The 26,939-nt window shown below is 40.6% G+C and overlaps 1 protein-coding gene across 20 annotated transcripts in view; it reads right to left on the bottom strand.

The window, feature by feature from the left end:
* The window catches only part of DMD (dystrophin), a 2,843,071-nt gene that overhangs the window by 202,455 nt on the left and 2,613,677 nt on the right, over positions 1-26,939 (bottom strand). For all 20 annotated transcript variants that reach the window (XM_079909736.1, XM_079909735.1, XM_079909718.1 and 17 more), the window contains one exon: positions 10,546-10,606. In XM_079909736.1, coding sequence (XP_079765862.1) covers positions 10,546-10,606 — 61 coding nt within the window. The remainder of the gene's footprint in view (positions 1-10,545; positions 10,607-26,939) is intronic.

Below are 26,939 nucleotides of genomic sequence, written 5' to 3'. Positions count from 1 at the left end.
CTAGTTTTCAACCAACAATGCTAGGAAGCTGAAAGAGTTGGGAGCAACAGGTAAAAAGTATTATTGTTATTATTATTTTAAATTTCAATTCTCTACCCATTTATTAATTTTTGTTCTCCCAACCCTCAATATCTCCGCTACCAAATGCGTCCCTACCTGCAACCTCGAGAACCCTGTCTAAGCTGGCCCCTGCGCTCCAGGGATGGGCAACTAACCCCCTCCCAGGTGGGGAGCTCCAAGCAACTTTGACCCACTAGAGTGTGTGTGTAGGGGGTAAGGGTAGTGATTGTGGAGGTCCTAGGTGGGGCGCGAGGTGGGCCAAAGCCAACTGAGGTCACAGGGTTGGTGGGAAAAGGCACAGAGCGGGTCACTATTACTGTGACTCGGGAAAGCCACCAGTCTCTCTGAGTCTCAGCTTTTTCTTCTTTATTAGATACTAACTCGTGGTGCTAATCCTCATAAATGGGAAGATACAGCTAGTCTTATCACTTAGCACTTAGTAGGCACACATTAAACTTTGCTTTTCATCCTTTCTAGGAGGTTATAGGACCGTAACTATGAGACACTCCCTTGGTATAAAGCACAAGACCGAGAAGAAGTGACCAAACCAAAAGGAAACAAAACCACAACAAAAAATTCCTTCTAAAACAACAAAGAAGCAAGTTAAAAATTACTCTTTGCACTATCTGACTTGCAATAGCTTTGGGGACCAAGATGGATGTGGATAAGCTGAGAAAGGAAAACAGAAAAAGCAACTGAAAGTTTCAGGGGGAGCAGGGAAGCTTCTGTGTTTCATCCACCTGGGAGTTAATGATATCAAAGAAGACGAGATCATTTGCTCAATGCTGACAGTGGGCTAAGCCTCATATAGGACCTGTCCTTAGGAGCTTTACGGACTGCTGAAAGCAGAGATGGGTTTGTTTTTCTTTTTCTATCTTGTGCAGGGATTTAAAATTTTTTGCAATGTGACGGCACTGATTTATACAACGCACTCAGTTTATTGTTTAAAAGAAATTATATGTGTGTGTGTGCGCTAACAATCTTCCAGATAAAAGCATCTAATTCCTTCTCCCTACCCTCTACCCTCTCCCACCCTATCCTCTGAAATGAGGGAGGGGAAGACTGAATGGGATTTGGAGTTTTCCTGCTGAGAAAGGGACATTTTCTGCAACCAGGTCAATGTTCAAAGGACTAATGCTCTAAGGAAATTATCCAAAGGGGTGTGGCAGTTCAGGGTTATTAAGTTATTTTCAAATGCTGTCTGGGTTGCTGCTGACCTTTGTGAAGGCAACAGGATGCAGCTTCCCAGGGGGGCAGGATAAGAAGCAATTAGAGGAGCCTAGGAGAGGCTCAGGAATGTTTGGGAATTTACAGATACCCAAAAGTATACTGGGAACTCCTAGAATGAAAATAAACTAATTTGATCAAGGACATATTTGTGTTCTAGAAAATATTCTAAACATGTAGCTAATACTGAATATATCTGTAAGAGTGTTTTCTTAAAGACCCAACACTCAGTATTCATTAGACGTCAATTAGGCTTCGGTTCAATTTCAGAGAAGAGAAGTAAAGTCAATTCATATTCCTGGTATGCCAGAAAGTAGAATGGGTGTGACGTTAAGTGTTCACAGAGTCAGAATATGACAAAGCTGGGTTTCAAATGAAGGTTTATTTGAGGCCACAGCCCATGTTCTTTTCTACCACATGACTATGGAAGAATGTACAATGCTTAACAAAGTTAGAAAAAGAAAATGAAGCAATAGCTGAAATAACTCACTCCTCTTTTTTTGGGAAGCAGACCTAAATATATTTTATGAACACTCTCACATTCCAAAAAGTGCCACGAATGAGGCAGAGGGAACACTATACATGCGTAATATATCAGAATTTTCGGCATGTACACATTATAGTTTAGCTGCAGCATATATGTGCATATGTACATATGCTGCCACCTTTAAGCATTACATATAACACAGAATGTTATAAAATTTTTTCTGTAAAATAAAAACTTATCAATATCATTCTCTTAAGGCTCAGTGGCTACTATATCCCAGCCCCCAAAGTAGATCCTGTATACAAATGCTTAGTGAAACACAGTGGTTGATCAATTTAAAGCTCTACTGACCACTGCAAAATCAGAAGAAGTATCATGAGTGGCATTTAGGAAAAACAAAAAGACCCCAGTTCTACTGAAACAAAGAAAGCCAGAGCTCAGAATGATCTCAGGCATTATCTAGTTCCACTTCCTTACAGTTGGTGGGAAAACTCAGTCCCAGGTGGGCTGAGTTATACTCCAAATCGTATTGTTAGATAAAGACAGAACAGCATCTAGACCTCAGGATGTGGTATGTACCAGTCAGACATTCAGGCTAAGGATGGCCTCCTAGGCACCAAGTATAGGAGACATGAGAAACTCTGTAAAAGACTAAGCATACTTTCTAATATTAAAGTTGATATCTACAGGGTATGAGAGACACACTTGGGTGGTAGATCTAAATGGACACACAAACACCTGAAGATTTTCTGAAAGTGAAAGGAGTCAGGAAACTGGAAAGCATGTGGAAGTGCTCTTATGTGTTCCTTCATTCATTCAAGTATCTCCTGAGCACCTGCTACCTGTGAAGTACTGTGCTAGAAACAGAGACACAGCAGCTATCCTCATGAAGTCCATTATTTCAGTCAAGGCTATACGTACCAGCTTATGAAACTATAAAGAAGGCTGTGAGAATTTTTTGTGAACTTTATGAGACACAGAAGATACTAACATCTATGTCTACCAACAAGGTCTACAAAACCAAAGGCCAGAATGAGCACCCCGTACAACACTACGGCCTCCCCTTCATTCTCTTTCAGTTAATATCTTAAACTGAGTTGTTTTCATGATTGTATCATCAATTATGCGTTACTGACCATTCCTTCATTGTGGCTCCAGAGCTTAATGAGAATCAGCTAATGTGACCTTTGGAACCATCAAACTGTGGAGGAGAAAGCGCAGCAGAGAAGACTGACCTCTGGGTTATCTTTGTGTACAAAGCCTTCTGAGAAGTCAGAGCACCAGGCTTCTTTCTGGCAGCCACTGCACAAATTTAATTACCCAGAGATACTCACCAGTATCCTCAAAGACTGACAGCTGAAATTAGACAGCTGATTCTCTATTACATCCGCTTCCTATTATCAATGGTGCTAAAGAGTTAAGGAAAAAGTTTAATATTACTTGTCCTTCCCATCTTGATAAGATTGATGATGCAATAAGAATCCTCAAGGGCGATATGAAGATTCGTTTTCATTCCTCTGGAAAACTGTTATAAATAATTTCTGTTTCAAAGTCAACATTCATAAAATCAGGGAATGTCAGGACTGGAAATAACCTGTGATATCATGTGACTCAGCCCCTTTAGATGACACATGGAGAAACTGAGGCTCAGAGAATATAAGTGATTCATCTTTGGTCAAATAGCTAGTTAAAAGCAAAGTTGCAACCAGACTTCAAGTCTTCTGTTGCTTGCTCAATTTACTATTTCTGTTATTTCATGTGGCCTTATCAGCTGCTAAAAGGTATATATATATATATATATATATATATATATATATATATTTTTTTTTTTTTTTTGGTGGTACGCGGGCCTCTCACTGTTGCGGCCCCTCCCGTTGCGGAGCACAGGCTCCGGATGCGCAGGCTCAGTGGCCATGGCTCACGGGCCCAGCCACTCCGCGGCATGTAGGATCTTCCCGGACCGGGGCACAAACCCGTGTCCCCTGCATCGGCAGGCGGACTCTCAACCACTGCGCCACCAGGGAGGCCCTAAAAGGTATATTTTTATTTTTATTTTTTTATGGAAGCATCTGTGATTATGGATGTGAAATGATAATGTAAAACCCACAGTCCAGGCTCCCCTAGTGAACGGTATTTGTTTTTTAACATCTTTATTGGAGTATACTTGCTTTACAATGGTGTGTTAGTTTCTGCTGTATAAAAAAGTGAATCAGCTATACACATACATATATCCCCATATCCCTTCCCTCTTGCGTCTCCCTCCCTCCCATCCTCTCTATCCCACCGCTCTAGGTGGTCACAGAGCCCCGAGCTGATCTCCCTGTGCTACGCGGCTGCTTCTCACTAGCTATCTATTTTACGTTTGGTAGTGTATATATGTCCATGCCACTCTCTCACTTCGTCCCAGCTTATCCTTCCCCCTCCCCGTATCCTCAAGTCCATTTAAAAGGTATATTTTTAAGGAAAATATACATGTGAAGGATGTTACCAGAAACAGCACAAAATTATATTCTGAAAAAAACTATGAAAACCTCTGCCAATCTCAACCCATGTTCAACTGAATGTCAGAAGACTAGAATCATTCCTAGAACAGTGAGGTATCAGGAATGAGACATGGGGGAATGTTTTCTAAGCTGGATATCAGAATCTGGTGTTCTTTATAATAAGAGCCCGCCTCATTGTCAGAAGATGTTTCCACTGCAAACTAGCCAACACAGATATTTAGCACGTTGATTTGCCGTTAAAGCTGAGACATAGCTAACTACTGCTTCCTCTCTATATAAATATAGGTACAGAAATAGTAGTCAATAATTCAGAGGAACAAATAAACTAATCTAAAACTTGAATCAGAACAACTCCTGGCGCAAAAAACAGGGAGCTGGAGCAAGAATGAGGGCAAGATATGCTTTAAACATGGGAGGGATTTGGAATCTGAAAAACTGTCCAGAAAGTAGAAATAGAGGCAATATGGTATGGAGGGAGGTGGTGTCAAAACTCAGATGCTGGGACTTCCCTGGTGGCGCATCTGCCTGCCAAGGCAGGGGACACAGGTTCGAGCCCTGGTCCAGGAAGACCCCACATGCCGCGGAGCAACTAAGCCCATGTGCCACAACTACTGAGCCTGTGCTCTAGAGCCCGTGAGCCACAACTACTGAACCCACGTGCCACAACTACTGAAGCCCGAGCACCTAGAGCCCATGCTCCGCAACAAGAGAAGCCACCGCAATGAGAAGCCCCCACTCACCACAACTAGAGAAAGCCCACACACAGCAACGAAGACCCAATGCAGTCAAAAACAAACAAACAAACGAACAAAAAACTCAGATGCTACTGGAGTTAGAGAGCAAGCGTACTCAAACTCAGAGCAAGATTCATCACTTTAACCATGAACAGACCAACAGGATACAAGAAGACACAAACACCAAAAGGAAAGTGTAGGTGGATAGCCATAATTTCATGCAGAGAGTCAAACACTTGTACCAGTAGAGCCAGAGGGATGGTGGTCATGAGAATATGGGAGAGTCAGAACTCCAACCAGCAATTTGGGCAGCAGACACAGCAATAGTAATAAGAAATGTTGACTAAAGCGACAGTCAGCTTCAGCGAGGGAGGTTTTATCATGTACCTCATTTTGCTAAGCACAAACTACCAGAAAGTTGCGAGCAACTCAGATATAACAGGTGGCTGTAGAAACATGTCTGGGATTGAGAATGGAGAGAAGGGTAGATCAAGGTCACTAGATAGCTACAGCAATGTGTACAACAATCAAAATAACCAGCAGGAAAAGACAGACACTTCTTTAGACATGAGTTGTTTCTTTTTTTTTTTTTTTTTTTGCGGTACGCAGGCCTCTCACTGATGTGGCCTCTCCCGTTGCGGAGCACAGACTCCGGACGCTCAGGCTCAGCGGCCATGGCTCACGGGCTTATCCGCTCCGCGGCATGTGGGCTCTTCCCGGACCGGGGCACGAACCCGTGTCCCCTGCATCGGCACGCGGACTCTCAACCACTGCGCCACCAGGGAAACCCCATGAGTTGTTTCTTGAGCATTGCATGTAAAAAAGAGCTGAAGAGTTAGCATGTTCCCCAGAACCCCATTTTTCACTCTTTTGTGAAGTACTTCAGAAATATTTAGAAAGGCAACCTGATGAAATGCATTGCTGGTGACTGAGTCAGCAGGTTTACTCCCACGTTTCATTAGTGAATGCCTCCCAATATTTAGCAACTGCAGCGTCTTTGAAGGAGGAAAGGACCAGCTTGCCTAAACATCAAATCCTTCCTAAGAGTCAGCTGGCAGAAATATAAGGTCAAACACTTGATCTGGCATTACAGAAAAGTAGCCACAAACCAACCTTCAGCGAGAACTAATATATGTAGAACAGGTTATGACCTCAATTAGTTTCTCCATTTCTGCACCAATGGGAGACAGTGAATAGCATTTACTTTCTTCATGACTGGGTGGAGACTAGAGACGATGCTAACAAATTTAATAACCAATATTTGGGCCATTCCAGTCACGACATCCCAAGGAAGATACAACAGAGCTGGAAAAGATCCAGGGAAAAACAACTAAGATGATCAAGGGGACTGCTTACCTTTCATTCAAGGACAGACTAAAAACCTAAAACGGATTAGAATCTCTCAGACTGGGAAGATGAAAATAAAAAGGAGTTAGTGAGGGGATGTGAGATTAAAGTCGACTCTGGTAAATATAATTGTATTCAGTGAATTTCATAGCATTTAATTGGGGCTGTCCCTTGAGGTTAAAGGATGTAGAGAAACTGAAATATATCTTAAAGAGAAACTGAAATATATCTTTACTTGTTTATAGAGAAATCAGTAAGTTTATAGAACTTATTATTGCTAAGACAAGACTGAAGTGGAGAATGGGAAAAGTTTAAGAAACCATTGGATATATTCAATGCCAATTGATTTAACAGTGCATTACTAAGAAATGGTCACGATGCATCCTAATTTTTTTGAAATGAAAATTACTATTCCTATCTTACCCGATTGGGAGGGTGGGAGGGAGGGAGACCCAAGAGGGAAGAGATATGGGAACATATGTATAACTGATTCACTTTGTTATGAAGCAGAAACTAACACACCATTGTAAAGCAATTATACTCCAATAAAGATGTAAAAAAAAAAAAAGAAAATTACTAGGTTGACTGACAACACAGCCATTGGTGCCTACATCTGGCACAGAGTTCTGGGCTAGCTGCCCTGCTGGTCTGACCAGGGTGCTATTTCTTATGCTTTTATTATGTCATCTATGCAAAAAACATACTGCATGCAAGTTTGGGGTTCCTAAATTCTTTTGACAGTCCAGAACACAGAAGAATGATTTTCTAACTCGTTAAGAAAGCAAGAGAGTCCCAGCTCTTGGCCCCGCTTCGTTTACCCATATGGGAGTATGCAACATAAAAAGGTGAAAGAAATTCTAACAGAATGCAGCAGGTGGTTAAAGGCTATTATACTGAAAATTTCATGAGTTTGACAATAGGCCAAAAGACTACAAAATGGCAGAGAATGGAAAAGGCAGTTGTAACAGGTTGAACATTGTTGGTGATTATTTTTTCAGTGGCAATGAAAGCTGTAATCAAATAACCTGAAAGAGATGCTGGCAGGGGTAGGAAAGCCCCAAGGGAGAGGGAATATGAAGACTGTAACAATGATGTATGCTATGGACTAATAAACTAGACAAACATGTAGTTTGAAGTTTCTTAGCATCATATGAAAAGCTGGTGTCACGATGCAGGCATAAACACTATCTGATTTGCAATCTAGAGCAGAAGACGTTGTTAATGACTTACAACCTCAAGGATGAATGCACGACTCAACAACTAACTGGAACTGTGCTACTGGTGGAGAAACCTCTTGTTATTTAGATGATCAGTTTATCTAAGCATTAAAAAGGAAACATTATAAAGCATTAAAAAATATCCAGAGAAAACACTTGCCTTTGCAGCTGGAAATGTGTGGTTAATAACTCTTGAATGGAAGTCAGGACAAATAAGAAAGAGGACGAATGGGGACTGGTTGAAATAACGTCACTATCAACTTATTATTGTTATTTGTGGATCAATAAGGCATCTCAAGTTACGAATGGCATCTGCAAGTGCACGAAGTCCACTGGACCTTGTACATCAAAGTCATTTAGTATAAACAGAATATTTTAGACAATAGTAATGTGTAATAATAAATCACAAAGGACATTAATAATCTGTTTAATGAAAATGTAAATTTCTTGAACATGCGTTCTCCCTATATTATGGCTTAACATTTTAGGCGTATATTTGAGAAACTGTACAATCTCTAATTTCAATTAGATTATAATCGTACAGAGAACTGATCTCTGTAAAGTTTCAGGGACATCTTTGAGAAATTAGGTAACCCCTCATTCCAAGGAACTGATCACTTCAGAGGCTCTTAAGGTCTCCATACTCACCTTTCTACTGATTTCCTGTCTACTGTTCTCTGTTTCTTACCATTAAACTAGGAAGAATAATAGTCCTAAATTAAACACCAGGATTTAAGCTCTTTAAATGGGTATCTGGAGAAACTGGAGTGGGTTGAGAGGGCATATCTGAAGCTAATTCACAGTGGAAAAATAGAATTCCTATGTTTTTTTTTAAAACTGAGAATTTATATTGTGTTTGATAATGAAAATAAAGAATTTTTAAAATAAAGATAAACTTCTTGAAAAAGAAAGCTGATATCTTAAAGTTTTTGAATTTGGACAAGACCGTGGAATGAGCCACACTCACTGATTCCTACAGCTACAAAGGAACTTAGATATCATCTAGTCCAACTCCTTATTTTATAAATAAGAAACCAAGGTTTGTACAGCTTAAGTGACTTGCCCAAGGCCATACAATCAACTAATCACAGAGCCCCCGAAGTCAAGGTTTCTTATTCCCAGATCTGTGCCCCTACCAAAACTGTCACCATGATCTTGAAGCTGGTGAAAGAGCACTGGACAAACAGGAGGACAAATAGAGAGCAGCTGTTCTCTGATCCCATCAAGGAGCAGTAAGAAACTAGTATACAGGGAGGAATTACAGCTTTTCTGGAATTTGTCTTTTTATTTTTTGGACCAAATTCATTCTCACTGCTTCACACAACTGTACTGGGATCTTTTGTAGTAGGTGTAACATCAGGGAGAAGGTACATATTTAGGCAAAGGACAGTGGGACTAGGGGGGCACTCTAGGAATCCCGTGTGAGACACTTAATGAGCCCTAAACAGGTAATAATTTGGACAATGATGGCTTAAAGATGTCTTGGATTCTCAGGTGATCCTAAAATCTTGGCTACAAAAGGAGTCATTCTTTTAGCTCATAAAGGAATTGGATAAAGTGAGAGTTTTATAAATGGGTTGAAAAAGTAGCAGGTCTCAAACATCTTAGTCAGAAATGGAAATTTGTAATGACGAAGACACTGATATAGAAGATGACTGGGAAGAATCTGAACAAAATGGTTCCACGAAATAGATAGTGGATGTAAAGCAACATAGCGCATGTCCAAATCGATATATTATTTAAGAAAATGGGTGATTTTAAATAGGTATTAAAACATGTACTTTAGAGTGACTAAATAACTATATACAACAAAAATAATAAAATAAAATTAAAAATAAGAAAACTAAAAAGCAGGATCAAAACACTGACGGAGAATTTTTAAAGTTAAGAGATACCTTGTCTGTATCATTGAATAAGACAACCTTTCCTAAAGGATGTATCTCTCCTTGAAGAGCCAAAAAAGTTCCCTCACCCCCATTCTTCTGAGTTAACAAAATTGAGGCATGAAGTCAAATTTCTTGAGAACTGTAGTAATGAAGATCTAGGAATGCACTTATTGCTTTAGAACTGAATTATGAAGAATTGATGGGCAGTGGAAGAGTAAAAACAGACTTGATAAGTGGAGAAACATTTAATATTTTTAGCCAGACTATGGCAGAAGCAAGTTCAAAGACTTAAGTTGGTACTGAAGACTATTTCATGAATCCAATTAATTTAAATTGTTGTTGAGGTGGCCGATAGAAACTTAAATTTAAGCTGGACTCAATTGTACAACCGATGAGAAACTGTTAAGGTATCATAGTAACTCAACATCCTCTCTCCTCTTTCTTCCATGGCGACCCAATGTATCATAATTTGTATTTCATGCAGCATCTTGCAGAAGGTGCTTCTAAGAACCTATATTCCTTTGACTGACAAAAATGACCCCTGAAAACAGTATCATTTTTGTTGTTGCTATGTGAAAAATGCTGAGTGCTATGCATCAAGAATGAACACCTCACCTCCACAAATCCAGAACTGCTACTGACTGCCTTTTGGGTACATCAAGTATTTATTCACCTAAAACAGTTTGGGTACAGATAGCTGCAGACATCTTCCATCTTTGTCTAAAGAAGAAGTGTGGGAAAACTCCTAAATAAATAAAATCGTTCTTGTAAATATTCATTGCCACTATCCATAATATTATCAGCAGCTTTTCGTTCTATTAGGAAAAATCCACACCACCTCCAATCACAGAACACAGCGTATACGCTGCCTTAAATGGATTTTTCCTAAAGGCTACTCCCTGTAGCATCAGCAAGTTTTCAGTGGTAATTTTAGCATGAGTTACCTATCCAAGCTTCCTCGGGGAAGAAAGAACTAGGTATTGTAGGCCAGGCTACCGTCGAGTTTTAAAAATAAATTCATCTGTGAATATACATATTAGCCACAATAAATGCTTTTTTAAGAACATGATGCTTTCAACTTACTTGATATAGTAGGGCACTTTGTTTGGTGAGATGGCTCGCTCCCAGGGACCCTGGACAGAAGCTGAAAAAGTGGGGGAAAAAAAGGCAAGAGGTCAAGTTCATGCAAACAAGAAGACAACATTAATCTCCAGAATTACAATTTTACACTGATATTGGTCTGTTTGTTCAGTTGCCCATGAAGACAGGACTGATTAACCTGCTGTTCTGATCCTAATCTAAGAAAAACTGAACTCATTCAGGCACAAAGATAAATGCAAAGAAAAAAAAAATTCACTGCTAAACCTACAGAGCAGGTAAGAGACTGAAAGAGTAAACTGACGGGTTTTCTCTTATGCGTCTCCATTGGGTACTTTTCTTATAATACTTCCTGTTGCTGTTTCTCAATATCTTTTACTATTTGATTGACTGGGTTTTATTAGTTTAGCAGCTGAAACACCCCTCTGTGATATATTTACATTCTAAGTTATTGAAGCTAAAGTACTCCACTTATCACTCTGATATGCTTGTTTTTCTCTTTATTTGGTTTAAACAGAATCCAGTTTCATTTACCGATTACATGTTTAACTGGTGCCTCAAAAATGTCAGCTGACCAGCGTGATCTTATTAGAAAAGATAACTGAAAGTGAGAGAATGGTACCCGCCACCACAGTGTAATAAAACTTTGGTGATGAGTGATGAATCCTATAGGTGAAATTAAATTTCCCATACTGGGAATTTGTTTCATAAGGACTTTACTGTGTATCAGTCAAAGCAGTCATCTTTAAACTGTGTTTTAAATGCTTAAGCTGTAGGGGTTTCTGTCTTTCCCAGAGTTGAAATACTTTGTATATACGGTTTAATATGATGGCGTTTTTTTGTTCCTTTAAGACAAAATAATCATGTTAGTAGATGCTATACCATTTCCTTAACAATAAAATCTTCCTCCTGAACAGCGTTTTAAGAAACTGGAGTTTTTGAGACATAGAATAGCATCAAGAATATAAATATAAGAAGCATTCTTATTATAACACCTAGCAATTTTATGTGTATGTCCCGTCTTTCCTGAATTTTCATCCTGCTTATAATTTGAAACACAGCTGATGTTGACCCTTGTTTCCTCCTATGAAAAGCTCCCTTCTAAATTAGTCTCACAGTAAATTCACTCCACAGTGTATTAAGATGCAACAAAACATCAAAGCTAATATATCCTTGACGACACTGCATAATATGAAAGAAAAGCTTCTAATAAAACTTTGCCCACTGCCAGACAATTTAAGGGTAATGAAACTACAGATTCTTTGTTTTATAGAGAGTAATAGAGGGATCGAATCACCCAACCTTCAACCGGACATGCTGCTTTGTACCCTGGCGATATGTCATTTAAAAGATATAGAACGTGAATTTGTATTTAGCTACCTAATTGCACCTTTTCATTTTGGCAGATGGATTTCTAACATGGAGAAAAAAGACGTTTATCTGCTGTTTCGGAGGAGTCCCTTGCCTTCAAACTCTCTCTGTCCTTCTTTTTCTATTCTTGTCTCCTTTGCCTTTGTCATTCTCTGCCCAACTCTCCTCTTGTGTGTTTTTCTTCTCTAGGACACAGCTCTCTAGACCAGATTAGTTCACAGAGTAATAAGAGCTGATTTGAGGACTTAGGCTGAACTCTCTGAACTGCCTGGCAGAGTCTGATGTTACGGAAACCTAAAAACCCAAGCCCTCTGTAGCATGAGACATGGTGGAGAGCCAGAAATCATAGCTCCTGGTTGCTCAGTGGGCCCTCTTCCTAAAATCACGGCATTGCAGAAGGAAGAAGAGAACTACAGAGAGCATTTGGTCCAGTTCTCATTGGCTGTATTGCCAAGTCTATGAATGTCTAAACTGAGAAACAATGCTTATCCTTTTCTTAAAGGTCACTATGGGCTGAGCCCCACCATCTCTCTCGTTATCCTTCTCCAGTTCTTTATCATTCTAATGGTCCAGAAAGCCTTTCTGATTTGGAGGATGTTGAGTACGTCCTCTGGTAGCAGAAGAGTCTGTTCGTATTTCCTATATTACTTCTAGGCATCTCTCAGAGAGAAGTGGTCTACTGGCTGCCTGGTTGGCCCAGGGGGGTGCTCCGCCTGAGTGAAACAACCTTCAAGCAGAAACTCTAGCAAGAAATAGGAGAAAAGTGATGATGCCGCGCTGAGCTCATGACCAGACCTGTAGGTATCTATACTTGACTTTGCATTGTTAAACATTAAAAGGGAAAAAAAAATTCCCCCCGAAATGCCAGAGAAGTAGTCAGAATATGCTTGAACTAAAGAGCTGAATGGATTTAATTTTTAAAATTCCAAAAAATAAGTTCCAGGTCAATATGAAATTCTAAGCTTTTGTAACTGGAGTTCTTGTTAATTTTTATAGAGTATATTAATTGTATATGAAAATTGTTAATATTTTATTTTCTAATATAAGAGCCTTCTGCCTTTATGTGTAGCTACTAAACAGGACCGATAGTGAGATTCAGTGAATTTTTTGTGCTGAAAGATGTTTTTCCCCCTTTGATTCACAGTTTATAAATGCACCTAAGCAACTGCTTTGCAGCCATCATTTGAAGGTCTGAAATTTTACACTAAAAAATGTCCTTGAAGCAATAAAAAAAGAAGAAGAACCACAGCCTTCCCCCAGTCCTCCCCTGCCCCGTCACTACCACAGACACACACACTGGAGCTACTTGCTTTAGAAATGACACACAATCGGACGACGGTTCTATGCGACTGGAATCAATGCTCCTTCTCAGGAGATTGTTAAACGGTTGTTGGGCAATTTCGCTTGGGGCTGCCAGATGATTCTGGTCTTGCATATATTCAAAAGTTGATCCAATATATGGTAACTCTCATAAGTGTGTCCCAGAATTATCATTTCATTTCTTGCAGGAATGCCAATGCCAACAACAGCTGTTTCTTATCTCAGTGTACCAGTGGAAGCTTGTCATCCGTCACAAAGCTCGCCTACGCGACAGACGCACATACGTCTCTTATGCCTGATGCGGCCATTTTTAGTAGCTCATCAAAAGCAGATTTACGGGCAAATAGTTTTTATGACACTATGCTGTCCTTTGGTATTTTCTTATACAGATGCTTCTATAACCGCTATATGTAATTCCAATGCAGCTTTGTGATTCAGATTCTCGAGTGTAAAAATCATCCATTATCATATGGCAACAGCACCGTGGGGTACTGTCTGCTAAATTTAAATAGCAAACTACTTACTAGTTTATTTATTCCAAAACCAACCTCTGAATTTCCCCTTGCGTTACAGATGCAGTATGTTATTAACAGCAAGAAAGGATAGCACTTCTCCCTTCAAATGCTTTTCCTCCCTCGAGGTAACAGGATTCAATATTGTGCCCAAGGTATTTTTGAAAATCACAAACACAGGTTCCAGTGTTTAAGGGAAGTTCTTATTTCAACCGCTTTCTAATGCATGATGAACAGAATGGGCCAAGTGACGCACCCTGGTGTTAAGCCATGTTTTAATCGACACAGGGACCTAACCGGAAAATGAAGAAGAATGCTAATATCATTTAAACTGTGTTAAAAGAGCACTCTCTGGAATTCAGACTCTCATACATTCATTAATCTTTCTACTTTTTTAAAAAAAAATTAAATTTTATTTATTTTTTTATACAGCAGGTACTTATTAGTCATCAGTTTTATACCCATCAGTGTATACATGTCAATCCCAATCATGCAATTCATCCCACCACCGCCCCCACCACCCTTCCGCTCTCCCCCCCTCGGTGTCCATACGTTTGTTATCTACATCTGTGTCTCAATATCTGCCCTACAAACCGGTTCATCAGTACCATTTTTCTAGGTTCCACATGTATGCATTAATATACGATATTTGTTTTTCTCTTTCTGACTTACTTCACTCTGTATGACAGACACTAGGTCCATCCACCTCACTACAAATAACTCAATTTCGTTCCTTTTTATGGCTGAGTAATATTCCATTGTATATATGTACCACATCTTCTTTATCCATTCATCTATCGATGGGCATTTAGGTTGTTTCCATGACCTGGCTATTGTACATAGTCCTGCAGTGAACATTGGGGTGCATGTGTCTTTTTGAATTATGGTTTCCTCTGAGTATATGCCCAGTAGTGGGATTGCTGGATCTTATGGTAATTCTATTTTTAGTTTTTTAAGAAACCTCCATACTGTTCTCCATAGTGGCTGTATCAATTTACATTCCCACCAACAGTGCAGGAGGGTTCCCTTTTCTCCACACCCTCTCCAGCATTTGTTTGTAGATTTTCTGATGATGCCTGTTCTAACTGGTGTGAGGTGATACCTCATTGTAGTTTTGATTTGCATTTCTCTAATAATTAGTGATGCTGAGCAGCTCTTCATGAGCTTCTTGGCCATCTGTATGTCTTCTTTGGAGAAATGTCTGTTTAGGTCTTCTGCCCATTTTTGGATTGGGTGGTTTGTTTTTTTTAATATTGAGCTGCATGAGCTGTTTATGTATTTCGGGGATTAATCCTTTGTCCGTGGTTTCGTTTGCAAATATTTTCTCCCATTCTGAGGGTTGTCTTTTCGTCTTGTTTATGGTTTCCTTTGCTGTGCTAAAGCTTTTAAGTTTCATTAGGTCTCATTTGTTTATTTTTGTTTTTATTTCCACTACTCTAGGAAGTGGATCAAAACAGATCTTGCTGTGATTTATGTCACAGAGTGTTCTTCCTATGTTTTCCTCTAAGAGTTTTACAGTGTCTGGTCTTACATTTAGGTCTCCAATCCATTTTGAGTTTATTTTTGTGTATGTTGTTAGGGAGTGTTCTAATTTCATTCTTTTATATGTAGCTGTCCAGTTTTCCCAGCACCACTTATTGAAGAGACTGTCTTTTCTCCATTGTATATCCTTGCTTACTTTGTCATACATTAGTTGACCACAGGTGCATGGGTTTATCTCTGGTCTATCTTGTTCCATTGATCTATGTTTCTGTTTTTGTGCCAGTACCATACTGTCTTGATTACTGTAGCTTTGTAGTATAGTGTGAAGTCAAGGAGTCTGATTCCTCCAGCTCTGTTTTTTTTCCCTCTAGACTGCTTTGGCTATTTGGGGTCTTTTGTGTCTCCATACAAATTTTAAGATTTTTTTGTTCTAGTTCCATAAAAAATGCCATTGGTAATTTGATAGGGATTGCATTGAATCTGTAGATTGCTTTGGGTAGTATAGTCATTTTCACAATATTGATTCTTCCAATCCAAGAACATGATATATCTCTCCATGTGTTGGTCTCATCTTTAATTTCTTTCATCAGTGTCTTAGTTTTCTGCATACAGGTATTTTGTCTCCCTAGCTAGGTTTATTCCTAGGTATTTTATTCTTTTTGTTGCAATGGTAAATGGGAGCGTTTCCTTAATTTCCCTTTCAGATTTTTCATCATTAGTGTATAGGAATGCAAGAGATTTCTGTGCATTAATTTTGTATCCTGCAACTTTACCAAATTCACTGATTAGCTCTAGTAGTTTTCTGGTGGCATCTTTAGGATTCTCTATGTACAGTATCATGTCATCTGCAAACAGTGACAATTTTACTTCTTCTTTTCCAATTTGCATTCCTTTTATTTCTTTTTCTTCTCTGATTGCCATGGCTAGGACTTCCAAAACTATGTTGAATAATAGTGGTGAGACTGGAAATCCTTGTCTCGTTCCTGATCTTAGAGGAAATGGTTTCAGTTTTTTACCATCGAGAATGATGTTTGCTGTGGGTTTGTTGTATATGGCCTTTATTATGTTGACGTAGGCTCCTTCTACGCCCCCTTTCTGGAGAGTTTTTATCATAAATGGGTGTTGAATTTTGTCAAAAGCTTTTTCTGCATCTATTGAGATGATCATATGGTTTTCATTCTTCAATTTGTTAATATGGTTTATCACATTGATTGATTTACGTATATTGAAGAATCCTTGCATCCCTGGGATAAACCCCACTTGATCATGGTGTATGATCCTTTTAATGTCTTGTCGGATTCTGTTTGCCAGTATTTTGTTGAAGATTTCTTCAAATATTTTCTCGGGTCCTTTCTCTCTCTCTTTCTCCTTCTGGGACCCCTATAATGCAAATGTCATTGCATTTAATGTTGTCCCAGAGGTCTCTTAGGCTGTCTTCATTTCTTTTCATTCTTTTTTCTTTAGTCTGTTCCCCAGCAGTGAATTCCACCATTCTGTCTTCCAGGTCACTTATCTGTTCTTCTGCCTCAGTTGTTCTGCTACTGATTCCTTCTACTGTAGTTTTCTTTTCAGTTATTGTAATGTTCGTCTCTGTTTGTTTGTTCTTTACTTCTTCTATGTCTTTGTTAAACATTTCTTGCATCTTCTCGATCTTTGCCTCCATTCTTTTTCTGAGGTCCTGGATCATCTTCACTACCATCATTCTGAATTCTTTTTCTGGAAGGTTGCCTATCTCCACTTCATTTAGTTGTTTTTCTGGGGTTTTACCTTGTTCCTTCATCTGGTACACAGCCCTCTGCCTTTTCATCTTGTCTATCTTTCTGTGAATGTGGTTTTTGTTCCACAGGCTGCAGGATTGTAGTTCTTCTTGCTTCTGCTGTCTACTTTTCTTATATTTGGTGGATTTGGAGTTTAATAACATACTTGGGTCAAAAGAAAGCGGGGGCAGTTTATAAACATAAATAAAATACAGCATTCACTGGGGACAACAGAGAAACCTCACCTACAGGGTTATGAAAAAGGCACTAGGGAGGATCAACTAGCCACTGGCACTTGGCTCCTCAGAAGTATGCAAATTCCAGGAATGGTTTTATGGACACAGTCTACCAAGATCGACTCTAGAGCAACGTTTCTCGACCTTTTGCCACTATGTGCCCCCTACTCCAGGTATCTTTTTAGACATTTTTGTTCCCGATCACCTTATGCCACAGATATACTGTACAGACATCTGTTTCTGTATTGTATGTATCTGTGCTCTACATATAAAGAGTAAGATTTTTACATCCCCCCACAAAACCAATTTTTGACCCCCTGGGGGCAATATCACTCCCGTTGAGAATTCTTGATCTAGAGGAAGTGATGGAGGGGGTGGGGGAGAAAGGAAAACCCCTTCTGTGCCTGTAACATGACCTCAACTAGCTTATTTGATACTGAATGACCTGTGAGGTGGGTATTATTATTATTTTATTTTGCAGATGATGAGTTAAGATCACATGGAATGATACATCTAACGTCACAAGTCGGTAAGTATTAGATCCTAGTTTTGGTTTATTACTCAAACTTAAGTCAGATGATTCAGGAAATGGAGAAAACAAACCTGTCGCCTGTCTACTCTGTACACTGTGTGTTTCTACTCTGTACACTCACTACACTGTGTGTTTCTTAATGTAATCCTTCCAAACACCCTCCGTGGTCACGCTATTCTATTGCTGCAAATAAAGAAACTGATGCTCATAAATGATCAGTAAAGTAGCCCAGCTAGTAAACGCTCACACAGCTAGTAACGAGTGTATCCAGGATTGCCACCAGGTCTCCTCTTCCCTGGTAACAGAATTTCTAACTGCTGGGTACAGCAAGGTTCCCAAGGCTTATGAATGTCAGTTGAGGATATTCAGGTGAGGCTTCTGGGAAAGTTCTTTAAAGGTGGCTGACTAAATTGAAAGGCAGCTTCGCCCTTTTCCCATCCTCTTTCTTCCTGCCTTAGATGTCATGATGTCCAGAGCTATAGTAACCAGGAGAACAGAAGCCATCTTGGTTGCAGTTCCCCAGAAGTAGACAGAGACAAGGATATGAGTGCAATGAGTTTGAGCCATGATTTAGGGAAGCGCTGGTAGAAGAACCGGAAGTGAGACACAGAAGGGAGGAAAGCTGATAAAGTTTGCATTACTGCTTCGGACACCTGGGGCCCAGTGCAGCTGGGGCTTCAGTGTACAATGCACTGAAGAGTTATCCCTCGCACCCCCCAGGGGAACGGGGAACTTATCTACTATTGCTTGAGGGCTATTCCTGGAGTATGTGGAGTCTTTAACTCCCCGGCACTTCTGGCCTTCCCCTCGTGCTGATGAGCAGGTTTTGACGGCCAGAGAAGAAGGCCTTAAAGGCAGAGTCACGGGTATGTGTAGCTGCAAGCCTAGGCTTGGTGAGCCTGGGCATGGTGAATGCAAGAGGGGATATGGGCAGGACTCTGACAACTTATGCTTCAGGACCTATGCACTAAGAATGACTGAGGAAAAGATGAGAAATCTGCCTTCCTGACGAATATGCAGTTATCATTCCGGTTTCTCTCTGGATTTCTATGTGAGAAACTTATAAACCCCTACTTTGTGTAAGCCATTGTTATTTGAGTTTTCTGTTACATTCAGGCAAAGCTGCTTCTAACTGAACCACTCTCACCCACTCAAACCATCTGTGGTTGCTCACATCATTCCTGGCTTACATTTTAAATGGCTGAATAGTATTCCATTAATGGAAGTACCATGATTTATTGAAGAAGTTCCCTCTTTGGGAATATTTAGGTTGTTTCCAGTTTTTCACTGGTATGAGTAAGGCTGCAATGAACATCTTTGTAGAGAAACCTTTGCACACATTTTTGTTAATTTTCTTAAGCAAAATTCCTAGAGGTATATTTACTTGATTCAAGGAGAGGAATATTTTAAAGGCATTTTCTACAAATGACATTCTTGCCAACAGGAGTCTTTCTTTATTGATCAAGGTGGAAAGAGAAAACTCTACAGTCCACAGGTCAATGGCACTCAGTTGGTATAATTCTCAAGGCACGTTAGATACACTGCATGATACAGTGGACTATCTGAGAATGTGCCTTTCACATCCCCTCCTTCCATGATAGCTTATAAACGTTTTGAGCTCAGAAAGGCATTCAGCACAGTGGCTTTCTATCTCAAATCCCAACCTAGAGTCCTGAGGGGTATCTAGATCACTAAGGGTGTCCAGAACACATATTCAGAAGGACTGTATTTGAGTCCTGACTCCACCGTCACTGCACCATCTGAAGCAAGTTCTGTTTTCTCCCTGAGCCTTATTTTTCTTATATGCAAAATGGGAATAACGATATCTCCCCTACCGAAATGTTATCAGGATAAAATGAGAAAATGGATACAAAATTGCTTTGCAAAATGTTCATCACCATAAAAATCATGTTTGTAATCACATAGTTATGGGATGTTGTCTGAATGATAGTAATCCTGGAATCAAGCTCTCTGCCTCAACTGGGCAGCACTGGTCTTTAACCTTTGGATCCACTCTTAACGACTATTAATGTGCCTCATACAGTATAAAGTGTGGCAGAGAGAAATGCCTTTGAACATTGTCTAACTGCCTAGGCTTCTGGTACTTCTTTCTTCATCTCTGTCTGCTTAGACCAATGCCATCTGCCCAACAGAATCTTCATTCTTAGGTAGACCATTTGTGCACTATTCACCAGCGTGAATGATGAACAGATTAGTTCATATATGATACAATGGGAAATAGAGGGTCATAGAATATTTCATAATCAGAGCTTTCTGATGATGAAAAGATAAGAAGATGGTTTTTGTGGTGCTATACACAGTGGCTTAGAGGTAGCAGAGTGGAGTATGACAGGTAGTTCATAAGGGACTTTGGTGCCCAGTGAAAGAGAAATCATAGATGATTCTATACTTCTAAGACTTAGTAGGCAATTGGGAGTTTCACAGACAGGAAAAATAAACTGGGAGGTGAATTTCAGATAAATTATGTGTTTAGGTTAAAATATTTGTAAGGTGGGCTTTTCACTGAAACTCAGTGAAAGAACAAGACTGTGAGTACTGTAGGTACTGTAAGACTGTAAATATGGTAGCTGAAGCTATAAAAATGGCTGGACTCTTTAAGGAAAGAAGGCTGTTAAGAGAACTGTACTCTGGGGAATGCACCAAAATGGTGGTGGCAATAGAAAAGCTGCAAAGAACTGTTGATGGGAATGTAAACTGATACAGCCACTATGGAGAACAATAGAGAGGTTCCTTAAAAAAACTAAAAATAGAACTACCATATGACCCAACAATCCCACTACTGGGCATATACCCTGAGAAAACCATAATTCAAAAAGAGTCACGTACCACAATGTTCATTGCAGCTCTATTTACAATAGCCAGGACATGGAAGCAACCTAAGTGTCCATCGACAGATGAATGGATAAAGAAGTTGTGGCACATATATACAATGGAATATTACTCAGCCATAAAGAGAAACTAAATGAGTTATTTGTAGTGAGGTGGATGGACCTAGAGTCTGTCCTACAGAGTGAAGTAAGTCAGAAAGAGAAAAACAAATCCCAAATGCTAACACATATATATGGGATGTAAAAAAAAAAAGTTTCTGACGAACCTAGGGGCTAGACAGGAATAAAGACGCAGACGTAGAGAATGGACTTGAGGACATGGAGAGGGGGAAGGGTAAGCTGGGACAAAGTGAGAGAGTGGCATGGACATATATACACTACCAAATGTAAAATAGCTAGTGGGAAGCAGCCGCATGACACAGGGAGATCAGCTCGGTGCTTTGTGACCACCTAGAGGGGTGGGATAGGGAGGGTGGGAGGGAGATGCAAGAGGGAGGAGATATGGGGATATATGTATACATGTAGCTGATTCACTTTGTTATACAGCAGAAACTAATACAACATTGTAAAGCAATTATACTTCAATAAAGATGTTTAAAAAATTAAAATAAAAAAGAGTGGTGAAGGCCAAACCAGATCATACAAGCTGATGGAGCAGGTAGCCAGAGGGGAAGTAGCAGGATTAGGTTCTAACCAAGCATTTGAGAAGCTGTGTATGAAGTGAGGATAACGTAAGTGCAGAGGGGGAGCTTCTGAGGGTTAGTCATGCCTCTCTCCTGTCCTGTAAAGCAGTCCATTTGATTCGTTTCTTTATGCAATTTGTTTAGGGTCTTCTTTATAATAATAAATTACATGAAACTTATTTCTACCTTTTTTTACGTCCTAAGGTCATAATCAAGATTATAATACAGTGTTTCAGTTTTCATGTAGTTATCAATGCCACATGTATATGTATATATGTCATTTTTCCTCACTGCAATTGCTTTCTGTACGATTTCTATTCTCTTTTGATGTGATCCATATAGTTCCTGTAGCAAGAGTAAGTTTTCTGTCATTTAAATGAAAGGCCAAGTTAAATTTAACACTTTCCAAAACATTAAAATAAGAATAGTATTTTATATGTCTATATCGTATATCTAAAGTAAAGATTCAATGAAAACTTTAAGATCACTTACTAAACTTTCAAAGATGGGCAGATTTTCCATAAAGATTTCAACAGCCAAGACAGATGGGCTACATTCCAGAGGGGAAGGTCACAGGAGTGATGAATGAGACCTCTAATGTCTGCCATAGCTGTGAAAATCTTTACGGCTAAGTAAAATTCCTCACGAATAACAACATGTAAATATTATATGAGCTGTCAGACAGATAACACAGCTCAGAGATCATCGCGTACGGTGGACAGAATATCACACCATGGGATCTGTCATTTAGAATATCAGGCTGCCATTTGATCTGGGAAGTCAAGAGTTCACACTAAACTACTTGGCAAGGTGACTGAGTTGTGGAGATAATCACTATGTCTAATATCCAGCGCTGTTGGCTGCACAGTCCCACAAAGTCTAATAACCAATATTTGGTGACATTACTCGAGAGCAAAGCTCCTTCAAACTGACTCATACAAAACTCCAGGAACCTCACTGTGATTATTAAGACAGTAAGAGGGGCTTCCCTGGTGGCGCAGTGGTTGAGAGTCCACCTGCGGATGCATGGGACACGGGATCGTGCCCCAGTCCGGGAAGATCCCACATGCCGCAGAGCGGCTGGGCCCGTGAGCCGTGGCCGCAGAGCTTGCACGTCCGAAGCCTGTGCTCCGCAACGGGAGTGACTGCAACAGTGAGAGGCCTGCGTACCGCAAAAAAAAAAAAAAAAAAAAGACAGTAAGAAAAAAAATCAAGCCTCATAAGGCCCAACAGAGGAGGATAGGTGTGTATATAAATCGAGCCATGACTGACTCATGGAATTTCTGAATAATTTCTAACAGAATTGGCTGACTGTATTACGACAGAACTTTCCTCTGGGTAAAGGTGGCTACAGTCTTTAGGCCATCTGGGTTAGTTAGGTTACTAACAAATCAGCGCGACATTGCCAGGTGCGCTTAGTATCTCTCCAGATGTGCTTTTAAAAGACAGCAGGCAGACAACACCATTTGCTGAATGCTCTCTGTGTGAATGGTATTGTATTAGGCACCAGGGAAATTTCGAGGAAAGTAAAATTTGAAACCTGAGCCAGTAGGGAGCCACTCAGATATTAAAAACCAAATGACTATAGATGGGATGTATATCCATTTAGGAGGCAAGATAAGAGTGAGAAAGAGCTAAGAATATGATAGCAATAAAAGCAAGAAGAGGGTGGGAGAGAGTACATTTTGGCCTCAATTCTTTACTCCATTGTAAAAGAATTAAATATCTATACCTTAGTCAGAGCCACAGGGCTGGCACACTGTGCTTCCCAGCCCCTTGTCCTTGGGCTTGACCATATGATTTGCTTTGGCCAATGGGGCTTCAGCGGACATGATATGAACAGAAGCTTGTGCTCTTATGCTCTGGTGAGCTGCCATGAGCGCATGCCCCAGGTGGCCTCTGATCCTTCAGCCTGGGCCTCAAAACCCACCACATTTAGAGACAATCTGAACTGATCCAGCAGCCAACCTGTAGATCAAACCTAGCCCACCTGCAGCCTGAAGCAGAGCTCCCCAGTCAAACTATCTAGATCACCTGAACTATAGTTGACCTGTAGACCCGGAAGTATGACAATAGAAACTTTCCATTCTCATAGAGGAGGGCAAGGGCGAGAGGGCGAGAGAGCAAGGGAGGAAGAAGGGGAGGAGGAGGGAGGGGGAGAGGGTGCGGGAGAGAAGCAAGAACATCAGAGAGATTAAAGATTAGAAAAATAGGGGGCTTCCCTGGTGGCGCAGTGGTTGAGAGTCTGCCTGCCAATGCAGGGGACGCAGGTTCGTGCCCCGGTCCGGGAAGATCCCACATGCCGCGGGGCGGCTGGGCCCGTGAGCCATGGCCGCTGAGCCTGCGCGTCCGGAGCCTGTGCTCTGCAACGGGAGAGGCCACGGCAGTGAGAGGCCGGCGTACCACAAAAAAAAAAAAAAGAGTAGAATAGAAAAATATTCGCAAGCCAAGTCTCCTCCAATTGTTACTAGCCACTTCCTCTACTATCGTCCAAAGAGTTAATGGGGATTATCCCCTTTAGTTAGTTACTGGGGATTATCCCCTTTAGTATATGCAGTTGAGACTTGTGGGTTGCCACCCACTAGTCCCTGGAACCCCTTCTCTGAAGCTGATAATCCGTAATGGTTACAAGCGTGAACTTGAATGTGTTATTAAGCTTCTCCCGTCTCAATTTTCTCTTCCGTGAAGTGGAGACAATAATATTCCTTAGTTTACAGGGTTGTTGTGAGGATTAAACAGGTTAACCCATGTGAGATGCTTTCCTCAGTGTTAAGAGCTCAATATTGTTTGTATTCCTATTCCCACCCCTATTATTATTATCATAATTAATGTAGTGAGTTATCAGGATACGTATTCTATTAACTAACTCACTGCCAGTGTGAGGAATCCCAGGGTAACCAGGCAAACGAGAGAGACTCTATGGTCCTAGAGTTAAACAGACTGTTAACCACCAAGTCATGGGCCTAGGAAGCGACTCCGCTAAATAATCCCTCTTCTTCCTTTCCCGGCCGTTTTCTGACTCTTCAAAAAAATTTTAGGCAGTTCTCATAGAGTAATAAAACTTGAAAGAAGACAAACCTTCCTTTGGGCATTCTGATGTTGGTGTCAACTACAAAAGTCAGCTGTGTTTTATCATTCTATATTAGTATTGCTTAGGAACTCAAAATGAGTAGGTAAGCATTTATAGAAAGAAATAAAACATTTCATTTTCAGTTCTATTTTCAGTTCTGAGTTTTAAATTAAATTTCACATTACCAAACTTACTATCTTCTTTTTTGTTCTATTTAACTTGGTGCAGGTGGTTCATGTTAGGGTGATTATCTGACCTGTTCTAAGACATAAGCCGTGTTGCCCTTTATTTTGCCCTAAGATAGCAAGGGTTCTAGTGAGCTTCTGTGTTGGGCTCCAGGAATAACCAAGGATTTGGTTTCAAAACCTTCCCTCTTCTCCTGACAGCTCTAAGGGATGCATCTGCTCCAGACTGCCTGGGCCAAGTCTTTTGAGTTAGTCTTTCTCTTGATAGCTGGCCTAGGTCAAGTTCTACAACACGAACTCTCACCTTTTACCTTTTGAGACTAAATCCCACTGTCCTTAACTCACATCATAAATGAGCTCATTCCATTCCATTCCATTCCTCTTCTACATTTTCTCCCAGACATTTCCTGCTCAGATTTTCTCTTTCAAGTCAAATTGCCCCCATGTTGACTAATCCTTCAATTATTCTCTCGTCTGCCTATTTCTAGCTCATTAAAACATTAGCACTCTCTAAAATCTATATTTATATTCATTATACATACATAAGAAATCCCTTTTCTGGACAAAAGGGCTATAAGGAGGCTACAGGTGAAATTGGAAAGGGGGATAGTCATCATATCAGAATGGATAAGGAGAAGGGAGAACCTGATTTTCATCACTGAATACATCCTGTGACTCTTGCTAAGTGAAATCAAGGGCCAAGTAATCAGAAACACCCTCTGCCAGATTCCTATCAGATGAAACAGTCTGCACCTTTTTTTTTTTTTTTTTTTTTTTGCGGTATGCGGGCCTCTCACTGTTGTGGCCTCTCCCGTGGTGGAGCACAGGCTCCGGACGCACAGGCTCAGCGGCCATGGCTCACGGGCCCAGCCGCTCCACGGCATGTGGGATCTTCCCGGACCGGGGCACGAACCCCTGTCTCCTGCATCGGCAGGCGGACTCTCAATCACTGCGCCACCAGGGAAGGCCCTAGGCTTCTTTATTCTTCTTTATCAAACTGATCATGACCTGATTGCCTTCTCCTATTAAAATTCAAGCTCCATGAGAGAGAGATTTTCTTCTATTTACTACTGTTTCCCCAGTACCTAAAAAGAGTTTGACCTATATTGGTCATTGAATAGACATTTGTTGAGTGACAAAAGGAATCAATTCTTAGCTGGCTGAAAATAAAGTGAAGCTCCTAACTTTTTTAGGACATTAGACTAAAGTTCTTTCCTATCATATTAGAGTGGGAATAATCCTTAGAGTGCGCAGTTATTCATTCAATCAAGGCACATCCTGCATCTATCTGCAAGGTGTTAGATGCATGAAATTAAAAAAAAAAAGAGCATTGCATGTCCTTTACCCTTGTGGCGCTCACAGTCCAACCCGTTTCCTTTTATGATCTATTTTACTGAGTCTCCTTCATTTTAACCCTTGCCTGTCATTGGTATGTATCCTGCTGAGCTTCAGGTGTGGGGCAAGGGGCTGATGTAATTTTATGCTGTCCCGAAAGTCCTTACCCATTAACGGAGCTCATGAGGTCAGACACCTTAAACAATGATCATCACTACATACACTGGACAAAATCATCAACATCGTTATGAAAGCAAGAGTAAATCAAGTTACCCAGTGACTAGAATGAGTCTATTATAATGCTTCTTTTCTCAGATGCTTCTGAATGTCTGTCAGTTACATTGCTCTGTCACAGATTGGGTTCTCCAGGAAGCAGACGCTAAGACAAAGTTCAGAGAGCAGGGTATTTAGTACGTTGTGCCTTTGCGATCGACACCTATGGAAGGGAGAAGGAGGAAGCAGGAATGGCAACAGGGAGAAGTCAAACAAGGATGGGGGCCCAGTGACAGTCTCACTCAACCCCTCAGGGAGCTGCCCGTGGAAGGGGTGTGACCTTAGGCAAGGTAGCTGAGGCCATTCCCGAAGGGACAGACAACTGAAGGTTGTCTCTACATTCAAGGGGACCTACAAGTGCAGAAAAGTAGTCTCAAATGATTCCCAGACAGAGGGCATTCTACTTAGTGTTCCATGTGACCCTACTGCAGTGTCCCCAAACTGTCCAGGGGTTTGGTATACAGGAGTGGTCCTCAACCAGGGGCAATTCTGCCCTCGAGGAGACATCTGACAATATCTGCAGACATTTTTGGTTATCACAAATGAGGGAGAGTGGTACTGCTGGCATGCAGTGGGGTGAGGCCCGGGATGGTGCTGGACATCCTATAATGCACAGGACAGCCCCCACGATCAAGAATTGCCTGGCTTAAGATGCCACCAGTGCCCAGGTCAAAAAAGCCTGGTTACAGCCTGGCCTGGCTTATGAGATGCTCTTCACCCTAGATAGATAGTAAATAAGTGAACCAATCAGATGCTCTTTCTTAGAGAGCCTGA

The sequence above is a fragment of the Stenella coeruleoalba genome (genome assembly GCF_951394435.1).
Source record: "Stenella coeruleoalba genome assembly, chromosome: X".
Classification (NCBI taxonomy): domain Eukaryota; kingdom Metazoa; phylum Chordata; class Mammalia; order Artiodactyla; family Delphinidae; genus Stenella; species Stenella coeruleoalba.
Note: the sequence above shows the minus strand (reverse complement) of the source record. Positions and strands in the feature narration are given on the sequence as shown.